This window comes from Rattus rattus, chromosome 1 (assembly GCF_011064425.1).
Source record: "Rattus rattus isolate New Zealand chromosome 1, Rrattus_CSIRO_v1, whole genome shotgun sequence".
NCBI classification, from domain to species: Eukaryota; Metazoa; Chordata; class Mammalia; order Rodentia; family Muridae; genus Rattus; species Rattus rattus.
This window is the reverse complement of record NC_046154.1, coordinates 22,713,729-22,727,893: the sequence shown is the minus strand read 5'-3', so window position 1 is coordinate 22,727,893 and position 14,165 is coordinate 22,713,729. Positions and strand designations below refer to the sequence as shown.

Here is a 14,165-nt window from a genome sequence, read left to right as displayed (position 1 = left end):
AAAAGTAATGCAAACCCACAAGAATGGAGATTCACACTGTTTAGTACCCAGCACAAAGATCCAAGAAAATGGACCCCAACCAAGAGAGCCGTCTCAGTGATGGCAGATATTACAGAACCAGCAGAAAAGCACTGCAGGGCAGCCATTACAGACTGGAGAAAACTGCCCCAGAAAGATCAAGGGCAGTATGGTCACCAGGAGGCTGGACAGGGAAGGCCTTTTGAAAAACAGAAAGATAAGAGATCTGCTTAAGGGTGAGATGGGTTAGTTTTCTCTGCTGATTAAAGGAGTAAAAGGTAGTAGAGAAGTGTTACCAGGCATCTTGGGGAGTCCCAGAAGAGCCTCATATGATACAGGGAAGTCGGGGTCCCCTATTGGGGTTCTCGGTTTCATTAATAAAAGAATGTAAAGAAGGAACACTAACAGAAGCCCAAGGACAAAGAACCAACTGAAACCAAAGTTGAGGACGATCGTATTAGTTTGAAAGGAAAAGCCCAGGGCGGGTGAGCTGTACACCTCATGACAGCCTGGAAGGAAAGAGGAGGGTAGAAGGGAGAAGCTGGCATGGAGATCAGCTACATGGTGAGGACAGAATCTTTAGAAAAGATTAAATGCAAAGCATTGGGGAGTTTGTAAGCATGCTTGAGCTCTGGACAATATCTGAAAGAAAAAAAGAAGAATTAGTTATGCCTAGGTGGTCAGACCTAGCAGATCCCCATCACCACTGCTGGGGACTGCACTGGGAGAGAGGGGGGTGGATAATACCTGCTAATCCCCCTTCCTAGACAGATCCCAGACCTGTACCAGTACCTCGATTAACCCTCAAGGAAGAAGATGAGGGCCTGTCTCCACCAAGAGGTAGAGACCTCCTTTACAAAGCAGAGACCCAGATCCCTCATCCCTGCTCTGAGGAGTTGGAGACACCAGGCTCCCTGGGACTCCCTGATCAGCAGGTCAAATCAGTCAGCTCCAGGTTCATTGTGAGACCCTGTGGAAGGGAGGAACTGAGGAAGACCCGGTGTGGTGCTTCACACTCACACATACATATATATATATATATATATATACACACGAACACACACAGGTCACGATGTAGCATCTAGAAATGAAAAATATAACTGTAGGCATATATTTTTCACAGGCTACTTAAATAAGGGCTCATCCTCCCCTCCCAGCCCACCACCCAGCTGAGAGAGTGGGAAGAAAGGTTATTAGGATGCAGAGGAAGCAAACATATTTAGAAATAGGGTTTTTTTTTGAGGGGGGGGCAGGGAGTGATTCCAATCTTTATTGTCTCAGTCCAGAACACTCTGCAAACACCACACATGAACCAACAGGGGTAGTCTAGAACACTAAGCAGACACCACACACGAATCATCAGAGGTAGTCTAGAACACTCAGCAGACACCACACACGAATCAGCAGAGGTAGCCCAGAACACTCAGCAGACACCACACATGAATCAGCAGAGGTAGTCTAGAACACTCAGCAGACACCACACATGAATCAGCAGAGGTAGTCTAGAACACTCAGCAGACATCACACATGAACCAGCAGAGGTAGCCCAGAACACTCAGCAGACACTACACATGAATCAGCAGAGGTAGTCTAGAACACTCATCAGACACCACACGAACCAGCAGAGGTAGTCTAGAACACTCAGCAGACACTACACACGAACCAGCAGAGGTAGCCTAGAACACTCTGCAGACACCACACGAACCAGCAGAGGTAGTCTAGAACACTCTGCAGACGCTACACATGAATCAGCAGAGGTAGTCTAGAACACTCATCAGACACCACACATGAACCAGCATAGGTAGTCTAGAACACTCTGCAGACACCACACACGAACCAACAGGAGCAGCTGGATCCAGAAGAAATGGTGAGGCTCAATAGTAGGCTGGCATACAGGGAAGCAGGAAGAAGCCACAGGAGTCTCATGAGAAGTACTTCGATGAGTTTCTCTCTATGACATCACCACAAGTGAAGCTCAGAAATGTGATGTAAGGTGAACCAATGCATTCGGTTCAACCGGGAAGACTAGTAAGGCGAAGCAAGGCGAACCAATCAATGCTTGAGCTCTCACTGTCTGTGGCGTCACATTTAGATTCCTTCTGAACGCCATGCGTCCTTTCATGTGTCTGCCCCACCCAGCAAAACCTAACTGCATTATCATTGTGACCTGAGTCTCCAAAGAGATCAGGAATTTCCACTTTTGTAGCAATTACAATGAAAACAGTTGATGAGATCCTCAGGTGAGACTGGCTCAGTGAGGCTGAAGCTGGAACAATCCAGATCGTCCGTTGGAGCAGAGATTAAACCAGGCTGAGCTTCAGAGACAGACGTCTCTCAGCTGCAGCCTTTAGGAAAACACAAATGCTTTAACACACAACTGTTGTCCCGGAAAAGGAGACAACAACAACAACAATAACAACAACAACCCCAATTGTTTTTAAAAGGAATGTAAAATGTTCTCAGAATCCAATGGAAACCATAAACCTTCAGGAAATGCATTGAATCCAAAATATTGAAAGTCCTGAAGAAAACCATGCCAAGGCACCATCAAAATTAGATCAATGGGGGGCAGAGGGGCACAGGGGCAGGGGGCAGGAGGCAGAGCAATGGTGGTGGGGAGGGGACCTATAGAGGAAATGCCTTTGTTCTGGTTTGCTTTCTACCACTGAGGGAAAGATCATGCCCAAGAGCTGCTTGGGGAAGAAAGGGTTTGCATTCTGGCCACAGACCATCATGAAAGGAAATCAAAGCAGGAACCTATGTGGCAGTAGTGGTGGACACCTTTAATCTCAACACTCAGGAAGCAGAGGTAGGCAGAGACGAGTTTGAGGCTAACCTGGAATACATAATGAGTTTGAGGACAGCCAGGGCTATGTAGTGAGACCCTGCCTTAAACAAAACAAGACAAAAAAAAAAAAAAAGTAGGGGGAAGCTATTGATGCACTCTTTAAAACCCTTACTGGAGAAAGTGAGGCAAGTTCAAGGCTAGCCTGGGCTACATAGTGAGCTATTGTCTTTAAATAAAATAAAACAAGGAAACAAAAATTAGGTGTGTTTAAAACACATACACATACACACACACACACACACACACACACACGCACACACACACACACATACACACACAAACAAAAACAACAAAAGCACCTCTGTGATTTCAAGGCCAACCTGTTCTGCATAAAGAAAGTTCCAGGACTCCACAGTGATGCTCCTGTGGAGCAAAACAGCTTCTCAAACAAGATGAGGAAAAGCACAGAGCATGCTGAGGAAGGAAGCTAGGAATTACAGTGAACCTCTCTGTAACCATGGGGCTCAGGAGGTGGGGATGTAGCATGGGGGCAGAGAGAACTCCAAGAGCATGCGAGAAGCACTCCAAGTTCCAAGGTCAGACTTCAGCACGATAACAACAGAAACCCACATTGAGGGCTGGAGCTATAACTCACTGCATGGTCCTGGGTTCAACCTCCAGTTTAAAAAAAGAAAGAGAGAGAGAGAGAGAGAGAGAGAGAGAGAGAGAGAGAGAGAGAGAGAGAGAGAGAAAGGAAGAAAAGAAGAAAGACAGAGAAAGGGAGGAAGAAAGAAAGAAAGAAAGGGAGGGAAGGAAGAAAGAAAGGGAAAAAGATAGGAAGGGAGGAAGGAGGGAAAGAAGAAAAGAAAAAAACTAACTTTAAATATGAAGGAACAGTTGGTTCAAAAAAGGCTGGGAAAGGGTATAGATATTAATAGTAATCAAAAGACAGCTGGAGGGGATATATTAATGAGATATTAATAATAATCATTAATAAGACAGAACAGGACTATTACCAGGGCTGCAGAGAGGCGTTACCTATAGATCACATGTGTGCAGGTATCCCTAAGGCGTCAGCGTTCGTGGAGCACAGGGAGAATGCAAGAAATAAAGATGAGCCAGCAACAACATAGCCAGACGCCATCCCCACATCCCTCAGCACTGCCAGACTTGGCCGGAAATCCCGGCACAAAAGGCCTGAACACCAGCGCTGAGCAGTTCGATCCGGTTGGTGCTCGTGCAAGACACTGGCCAACAACATAGGAAAACTGGAAATGAACAACAGGAAGAAATCTGGGAAATTCCCAATGGCGTGGACATCCATGTTTCAAAAAGAAGTGACTGGGCTTAATGGTATAAAGTAAGAGGAGAAGAAGAACGTAATGCATCAAAATATAAGAGACACCATTAAGACGGTGCCTATGGACACATTTAAGATTAAAATACTGGTTTTATACTAAGGGGTAAGAGAGGACTGAGTTTAGTGACCCAGGCTTTCTTCTAAGAGTTAAAAATAAAAATAAAAATAAAAAAGCACAGGAAGAAAGCCTGGAGAAGCTGGTTGGTAAAGCTCTAGCAGGTTTTCCAGCAAAACCTATCAAGTGTAACTGTTAGGGTAAGAAGTACAGGAGGGGCAGGTCCACAGATATTAAAAGGACAGTTCAGCCAGGTGCGGTAATGCACACATTTAAACCCATAGCAAAGCGGCCAATCAAGACCCTGTCCCCAAACGAGCAAGGACAGTCAAAGACCATCACGAACAACGTTATGCTAGCGAACCTCATGGAGATGAAAGGGAGACATTTCTTTGAAATGTACTTAGTTCCAAAGCGCTCTCATGGAGAAGCAGATAGCCTTAAGTTACTCAGAGGGACTTTGTCTTTTAGAAGTTTCCCTCGACACCAGGCCTTGGCGTCATCTGTGAATGGAAAGAGGAAACGATTTGAGTCCTAAGCAAATACTTGGTGATAATGCCAATAGCAAGAGGTCAAAAGAGAAGCAGGGTAGACAAGATGGCTCAGCAGGGAAAGGTGCTTGCGGCCAAGCCTGGTGACCTGAGTTCAATCCCTGGGACCCATCGGGTGAAAGGAGACAGTGGGCTCCCTCAAATTATCTTTTGACCTCCGCACGTGCATGCACAGACACACAAATGAATACATAATGGGAAAAAATGCTTTTAAGCTCATTTTATGAGACAAAATCAATAACATTTAAAAAAAAAAATAGGAGCGGGGTTGGGGATTTAGCTCAGTGGTAGAGCGCTTGCCTAGCAAGTGCAAGGCCCTGGGTTTGGTCCTCAGCTCCAAAAAAAAAAAAAAAAAAAAAAAAAAATAGGAGCTACCATTCAGTAGCCACATATGTAGGTCTGGAAGTCTGCACTGCAACCAAGGAGCACTAATTACAGAAATCCTAGATTTAAAAACCAGTTTAATTAGTTAGTGTAAGTCAGTTAATATTCCTATAAAGAATAACGACAGGGTCGGGTGTACAGACCAAGATGAAGTATTCCATAAAATTCAGTATCTGGTACTATACAGGAAAAAGAGTTGTAGGAAATTAGGATTAAAAAATGACAAATATCTTCTATTAAAAATAGAAAAACTGGGGTTGGGGATTTAGCTCAGTGGTAGAGCGCTTGCCGAGGAAGCACAAGGTCCTGGGTTCGGTCCCCAGCTCCGAAAAAAAAAAAAAAAAACCAAAAAAAAAAAAAAACTTCCTAAAGCCAAATGAGGTGGTACACACCTTCATCCCCAGCACTCAGGAAGTGGAGGCAGGAGGATCACAGGTTAGGCCAGCCTGGGCTATTAATATATGAGGAGACCTTATTTCCAAAATCAACCAAGCAAACAAAAGACCACATAACTAACCTCCTTAACGCAGAAGGGCTGTGTGCGTCCCCACGCAAGGTGGTGTTAGGTTAAGTACCTGCTCTCATCAGCTGCATTCAGGGTGGCTTGGGGTGCCTCAGGCACTGCAATGCTACAAGGGAAAGAAGTGACGAGCATACGTTAGAAAGGGCGGGAAGAACCCCGGTCTTTTATGTATGGATGGATATCTCTCCTAGAATTCCTAATCTGGAGCGAAGCTTTTAGAACCGGGAAAACGAGGCTAAGTTGGAAGAACATGGAATCAAAATATACAAATCACCAGAAACGGAGAACTGGAAACAGAGGCTGGAGCTGTATTTAGGGGGTAGACTGCTCGCCTGGTACTCACGGCCCAGGCTCCAACCCCCAGCATCAATTCTCATGTCAAAACGTTTAAGAGAGTCCATGTTCGTGACATATCACTATGAAACCCCTAGGTTCCATTTAAGAAAGTCTGTGTTGGGGTGGGGAGATGGCTCAGAAGGCAGTCTCCAGTGGGGACCCGAGTTAGCATCCCCAGAACCCACGAAAAGCCGGACACAGTAAGCGAGGCAGAAGGCAGGGTCTCTGACCTTCGAGTGTGCACTGTGGCACACGCACGCCCCTCTCCTCACAGGGGCTCACGACGACGGACATGCAATAGCTGTGCGTTCATAAGGACAAACTGTTGCTGAGAAATGTAAATATATCAAAACAAACAGGAGAGCCCCCATATTAGTGGATCGAAATACTCAGCGAAGCTAATAGAGTCTCCCACAACGAAGCTAAGAGATTCTTACACAGCGAAACTAAGAGATTCTCACACAAGTCTTGATTAAAGCCCAATCAAAATCTAGGAAGATTAAAAAAAAAAACAAAAAAACACGTAACCTTTTCTTTCTAGAGGTGTGTGTGTGTGTGTGTGTGTGTTTACACATAAGTGTTCAGGTGCCCGTGGAGGCCAGAGAAGGGGTCCAATTCTCTGAAGGTGGGGTTCCAAGCGGTTTGAACTTCTCTATGTATGGGTCACTGGGAAGTGAACCAAGGTCCTTTGCAAGAGCAGTGGATGCCCTTAACCACGCCACTGTCTCCCCAGCCCCAGGAGATTTGGGTCAGTAGCACTTAATCAGCTGCTGGTCACATCTGTGCAGCATTGCAGAAGGGCGGCCATTGTGACAGGAAGCACAGAAGCAGACAGAAACCAGTTCCAGAGGGAACCGACGACCAAAGCACACAACTCCATGGCGTCCAGATAACCTTAGTATCTTAGCCATGGCGGTATATAACCCAACCGTGCCCACTGTCAAGACTCACAGCTTCGCCGCTGGTGAATTGTACTGTGTGTGAATTATATCTCAGCCAAACTAAGTAAGTTAGTGATGAAAATACAATCTGAAGCCACCATAGGCTGTATCCAGCAGTGATGGTCCCCTTGGGTGGCCTCCTTAATTCTGGCACTACTGTGTGCTTGAAACCTGGGGCACTCCAGCAGTTGGTGGACTTCTGCCCCACAAGATCTCTCAACCTCACCCACCGCTAGCACAGAGCTGCCCGCAGGGTAAAATGGCCCCTGCAAATGCCGCATCTTATTTCAGGTATTTAGAAGGACGTGAGGCCGTGATTCTCCTCAGACAGACGGAACATGTCCCAGAAATTTGCTAACGCGGGCAGCTTTACCGTGAGAGAAGACCTTGGCAAACCTAACAAGGGTGTCGACAGAGTACAGAAAGGTGACTTTTGATTACAGCATGTCCGTGCCAGTGCCTGAGAGCGCAGGCGCAGCGGTTAGTAAATCCCGGTGCCAGCCACAAGTCCATCCTTCGGGAGTGTATCCCATGGAGTGCTAACCCTAGCGTGTAGGTGGGAAGAAACCATTGGAAAGGATGAATGGGATGGAGGGCTGTCCCTTCAACAACAAAAAAAACCACACGCTATTTTCATATGTCCAGCCAGAGCCATGTTCTTCACTTGAAACGTGTGACAGATCTTCCTTGTTTTATTTCTGACAACCAAGTTCTTATTGCAAGTCTCCGTTCTTTTTATTTTTTTTTTTTCTGGCTCTGTAGTTGAAAAGTTGTTTTTTGTTTTTTGTTTTCTGGTTTTTTTTTTTTTTTTTTTTTGTTTTTGTTTTTTGCAGTATGCAGTTGGGTCTTTCTTACCCAGTCTGACAATCCCTGTCTTCTAACCGGAATGTGTGGACCATTAACATTTAATGTGGTTATTACTGTGTTAAGTGTAAGTCTGTCGGTTTGTGATTTACTGTCTGCCCTATCTGCCTATTCTTGATTTGTTCACATTCTATATTGGATATTTTCATTTTAAAACATTTATTTTTATATGTTTGAGTCTGCACACCATGTGCATGCAGTGGTTGAAGAGGCCAGAAGGGGGTTTTGAATCCCCCGGAACTTTAGTTACAGATAATTGTGAGCTGCCAAGTGGATGCTGGGAATTGAACCAGGGTCCTTTGGAAGGTCAGCCCGTGCTCTTAACCTAGGAGCCATCTCTTCAGTCTCTATTTTAAATTTCCAAAATTAGACTTGTTTATTTTGTACCCACATGCTATGGAGTACATGTGGAAGACAGAACAACTTTCGGGGATTGGTTCTCTCCTTCCACCATGGGGATCTTGGGGATCGAACTCAGCGGGTCAGGCTTGGCAATGAGAGCCTGCGCCTGCTGAGCCATCCTTTGACCCTGTACTGAATGTTTTTAATTCAAAGAGGACAGTTTTATTAGAGTTTAAAAGAAAAGATAATTAAATAAAAGAAAACAGAGAAAACAAGCTGTAAATCTAAACAGTTGCCAGGAGGGAGAAAAGGAGGGGAAAGCGACATACTGACTGTGGAGTTCAGCTACGTGTCATCAGACTGCCACATAGTGGGGAGAGGAGGTGGTGAAGAAAAAGTAAGGAAGTCTCAACTACCCATACAAGCCTCCTCTGGTCCTAGCCAGCTTCAAAAAAAAAAAAAAAAGGAAAGGTTGTATCTTCTTGAGTCACAAAGGGGGGCGGACCCCCCTGCACCTCACAACCCTTGGGAGGGGCTGCGTATCTTGAGTTCTCTTTTGTTAGCTCACAAAGATAACTCTTCATTTGGTTATTTGTTTATGTTTGAAAGAGTGCCTTATGTATTCCGGCCTGGTCTTGTACTTAATATGTAGCCAACGGTGACCCTGGCTTTCTAATCCCCCTGCCTCCATTACCTGAGTGCAGCAAGTACAGCTGTGGGCACCGCACGCGGGTCTCTGTGGGCCTGAGAATGGAACCCTGGCGTGATCCTGGTACCTACTAACTGAGCTACATTCCCAGCCTAGGATGACTCCACAGAGTTTCCCTAGAGAGGTACTGATGGATGTCATTTTTGTTGTTGTCTAGGTTTTACTGCTGCATACCCAACTCAATCCTCCATTCCTTATAGACAGAGGAGGTCAGTAATCCCAGAATCAGAAAAAATGGGATTTAACAGCCAAGCCAGGAGATTTTATAGCAAAAAGGTAAAAAAAACCTGTTGTTGCCTTCAAAATTCTTTGCTTGGATTTCAGCTGTTGTGTTTCTCTTTGAACAGCAGAGGGCAGTATCACCCCAGGGGCTGTGCCATCCTTTCAGTATGGTAAGAACCGTACTGAAATTGATCGATTGACTGACTGAATGGTCATTAAATCAATTGATCGGCTTATTTGTTGTGTTGGGAATTACACCTGGATTTTATACATAATGTGTGCTTCAGAAACGTAACTTGGGGTCTTACTGGATAGCCCGGCTGGCTACCCAGTATTTAGAGTCTCATTCCTTGACTACCTGTGCACCTGAAATCAGTCACCACGTCCGGTGGCCAAAATAATCATTATTTTGAAAAGAATAAAAATACAAAATCTTCCAAACCTAGGTATAAATAGTAGAAGATAAAAACTACCCCACTCTGATCCATCAGAGGGAATTACATCTCCCAGATAACGTGGAAAAACAAGTTCTCTAATAAATTTATAGCTGTGTTAATAATGAGCTCCCCCACTTAAAAGATCCCTGAAACAATGTCTGATTTATATTCCGGGGGCTGGTAAGATGGCTTAGCAGATAAAAATACCCGCCGCCAAGTGCTGTCCCCCGGAAAGTTCTGGGTGTTTGCTGGCAAACCTTTATTTAACATATTCCTTGGCTTCGACCTTCTCCTTTCTCACCAGCAGGGGGCAGTAGCAACTCACAGGCATCCCTAGTCTTCTCCACATCCCTCATTCTTTTAAGTAGGACCCTGACAGTAGCATCTCTTTGAAGAAGTGGTCATCCTGGTTACCTCCTGCTGCACTCTGCAGGTGGCTGTCATCCTTCAATCTCCCCCGAGAAGGCAGCAGGGGAGGGGGCAGGAGAACCGGGGCTCTGAGGTATGCCAGTGTGGGGGTGGGGCTGGGGGGTGGGAGGCTGGCAAGGCCGGAAGCCCCAGGCGTGGTTCTTCCATTGTGAGCTGGATCTCGGAACTATAGAGTGGATTTAGACCTTTTAACCTGATCACCTCAGGATTCTATGAAGCCGTCACTAAGTAACACACACACACACACACACACACACACATTTTAAAAATCACAGGTATTTTTCCTCAGGATGATAAAAACTTGCTCTGGTATCATCTTCCTTCCTTCCTTCCTTTTTCTTTCTTCCTTTCTTCCTTTCTTTTTCTTTCTTTCTTTCTTTCTTTCTTTCTTTCTTTCTTTCTTTCTTTCTTTCCTTTCTTCCTTTCTTTCTCTAGTTTGTATTTTAGCTGTCAGGCTCTTTCCCCACTTGCTGTGTGAGTTCCCTCTGATCCGCTTTAATGACAGTGTGTGAGTCGTCCACGTCCAGGGTGTTCGCAGCTCAGTTTCCAATAAAAAGAATAGTAGCCGTCACCACCAGCCCTAATATGTGTTAAAGCATTTTTAGATCGTATCACCGATCCTCCAGAGCAATGCTAAAAGACAGGGTTTAGTGTCTTCATTAACATAAGAGGAAACCAGGGCTTAGGAGGGCTAAGTGACCCACCCTGGGCCACACAGCCCAGGGTTTACCACATAAGAGGCTCTAAATAAATATTTGCTGAATCAACGTCGAAAGAATTAGGCCTCAACCCAGGCACAGCTCACTCCAAAACCTCTCACTGTTTCCACACTGAGCCACACCTGCCTTTGTGGCCTTCGAGGCTGTAAATTTGGTTGATGAAAGTCAGCCGTGCTTCTGGAACGACCTTGGCAAAACAGACAGGATCTCCAGAACAGACTGATCTCTAGCAAAGGCAATAAGTGCTCCTTGCCGGGGCCCCAACCCGCCTGGCAGGCTCTGAAGACTCAGATCCAGGAGCTGAAAGTACCCTGTGGAATCCTATTTTGTTTCCTGCCCAGGGGTGTCAGGATGGCCACCAGCCAGAACTGCAGGGTAGCATCAGATACAGGCAGAAAGCTCTCAGAAGTGTGGTTCCCAGTTTTCCGGTGTAGTGGTACCCATTTGATGACAAGCCTTTCATCTATGCCTTTGAAAGCATTTTATTTATTTATTTATTTATTTATTTATTTATTTATTTATTTATTTATTTATTTATTTAGCAGAAGCATGGCATCTCTACAGAGATCCCCTGTGTTCCCTGTCTCTACCTAGGAGCCTTGAGAGCGGCCCCTTGTCCTTTGTGGGCATTGGTTTCCTCATCTGCAACATGGAAGTTGGGGTTGTGTAATTACCAAGGAGTTCTATAATCCCCACGTCCTAAGCTAAAAGCACAAAGAGCTCACTCCTTCCACGCTCCCGGCCCATCCTTCTCACTGCTCCTGAGGGAGAAATGAGCACGGAGAAGCAACGCGCTTGCGCAGCATCACCCAGTAATTTAGTGAGGCAACCCAAGTTAACAACAGATTTGGAACCTCCCCTGCTTAAGACAGGAGCCACACACGCCCTGTGCTGAGCCCACACCCGGTCGGCTGCTCACCTTGGAGCTGTGACCCACTTAGCCCTGCTTTAACATGGCACCCTCCAAGGCAGACACTCACCTGTGCCATAGCTGAGCCCCAGCCCAGTTCACATTCCCTGTAAGAATCCCACTCTCGGGGTGCCAGTGTCCTAGCTGGGATGCGGGGTGTGTTAAAGGTACCCACTTCCAGAACGGACTCCCTCTGGTCATCTTCTGAACTCTGCTCTCAGGCTATGGCTCGTGGGTCCCCCTCACACTTTCGTTTTGAGACAGGGTTTCTCTGTGTAGCCCTGGCCCTCCTGGAACTTGCTCTGTAGACCAGGCTGGTCTGGATCTCACACATCTACCTGCCTCTCTACCTTCTGAGTGCTGGGATCAAAGGCTTGCGTCACCACCAGCAAGACTTTTTTTTTTTTAATCTCACCACAGTGAGGATGAGGCTCCAGCACAGACTTGTGTCTAAATTGGCCATTTGGATTGCTAGGAATGAACTTCATGATTGCTTGCAAACGTGTAGCTAACAACATTCGCGAGGAGGTCCACCTCTAGGTGACACAGCCCACTGGACATTTCCTTCCCCGTCACCCAACTTCTGCTCCGTCACACTCAGTTTCCCAAGCTAAGGAACTGGAAGGGCACCACCTGTATCCGGTTCTTCCCCTTAAATATTAGGATGTCACACTAGATAAGCTCTTCCTGGGGGTGACGATTGCATGATGCCAAACCTGATGTCTTCTTCCACTTGATGAACAGGTGCTGGTAGGAAAGGGACACCATATCTTATAGGTGAGGGCCACTTAAGTTCCATGGTGAAAGGGAGAAAGGGCTCAGTGGTTTAGAGCATGTGTGCCCCTCTTAGAAGACCTGGGTTCCATTCCTAGCACCCATGTGGTAGGTCATAAACGCACAATGAAATTGACCGTGCTGCCCCACGCCTGCGGTTGTAGCACTTGGGAAGCTAAGGCAGGACAATCAGCAGCTCAGGGCAATCTTTGTTATATGATGAGTTACATCCAGCCTGGGATATAGACAAGCACTTGAGAGACAAGCCAGTTAGCCTGGAAGCTCCACACAGGGTCTGACGGGGGAGTTCCCTTCTGGTCAGAAGCCAGAGTCTAAACCAAGGTGAAACCATGCAAGGTTGCAGAGGAACTCAGACAGAATTTATGATATTAGATGGACTCTGGGCCATGGCTCTGGGCTCTGCAGTCAGACCTCCCCCACAAGCCTGGGAAGATACCCAGGCCCAGGGTCTGGATGCCAGCTCCCTCGTGGCCTCTTCAGGCCCATCCCAGGGTCAGGTGGCTAAGGATCCCCTCCGGATCCTAACACCTGCAGAGATCGCCAGTCCAATGACAGCTCTAAGAGCTTCTCCCCCAAGTATCACCTGAGGTGTGTGTTGGCCGAGAGGAGGGAAACACACCTACCACACATTGCTTGCCCAGTCTCATGCCCACAGGTGCCCTGGCTCCGAGACTCTGTGGTTGTGGTGGGCGATTACTTCTACTTTGATTATTAGCTTTTTGCCTTCTGCAGTGTCTCATCTAAGAGACTAAGGGGGATGGATGAGTCCCGCTCCACTTCCCGCAGCTTCCCAAGGGTCCTCTGCACCCGGGTGCTTTCTCTGTGCCTGTGGAGTCCCCCCTGGTGGTTTTGTGGTCTGGTAATGAGAAGGCAAACCAGATCTTCCTTCCACTGTAGCCTCGGCTGATTTCTCCACTGTGAACATTCCTACGGCGGTCAATTTCAACGACCACTGTCAGGGTTTTAATGACCCCCTTCCCTCACAGGCCAGCTCCAGTATGCTTCAGCCCAAAAGATTCTCTCTTGGACCTTCCTTCATCAAGAGTAAATCTCGTCCCCACAGGCTAAACAGTGACAGCCCCATTCCCATTTGCTCTGGACCGTAGCTGTTTTGTACTCTGACCCAGTCAATGGATGTCCGGTAAAGTTGTCAGATTTAGCAAAGACAAGTACAGGTGCTTGGATAAATTAGAATTGCAAATAGGTAATTATTTTTAGCACAAGTATGTCCCAAATACTTCCTGGGCTATACTTAAGCAAAAACAGCTAGTCGTTGTTTGTGAGCCTAATTTGACTGGGTAGGTTGAGACAGCGCAGTGGGTGGGTGTGCCGATAGACCAGGGTAGAGAGCTGTCTTCCCTACCCAGTGTCTGTACTTATGAGGTCACATATCAGGGGCTGGAGAGATGGTTTAGCAGGTAGAGCACGTGCTCTTGCAGAGGACCTGGGTTCAATTCCCAGCACCTACCCTGGCAGCTCACAACTGTTTACAACTCCATTTCCAGGGGATCCAGTACCTTCTTCTGGTCTCCATGGACACCCAGGAACACACGTGTTTTGCATACATACCAGCAGGCAAAACACTTCTATACACCATCATTATCATTAGTCACATGGAACACAAGCATATAGAGACCCTGAGACCTCACTAGGATCCCAGCACCTTAGATTTATAGATAAGGAAACTGAGGCCCAGTGAGGTGAGTTACTCAAGATCACAGAGCTGACCAGCACTGAGAACAGACTTTCCAACTCACAACCCTGGGGAAGGATTTCTCTTTT

The 14,165-nt window shown here is 46.5% G+C and overlaps 1 protein-coding gene across 1 annotated transcript in view; it reads left to right on the top strand.

Moving 5' to 3' along the window:
• Window positions 1-7,294: 7,294 nt before the first annotated feature.
• Stpg1 (sperm tail PG-rich repeat containing 1) overlaps window positions 7,295-14,165 on the top strand; it is a 33,594-nt gene continuing 26,723 nt past the window's right edge. The window contains exons 1-2 of the mRNA XM_032890998.1: window positions 7,295-7,382; window positions 9,029-9,147. Coding sequence (XP_032746889.1) covers window positions 7,295-7,382; window positions 9,029-9,147 — 207 coding nt within the window. The remainder of the gene's footprint in view (window positions 7,383-9,028; window positions 9,148-14,165) is intronic.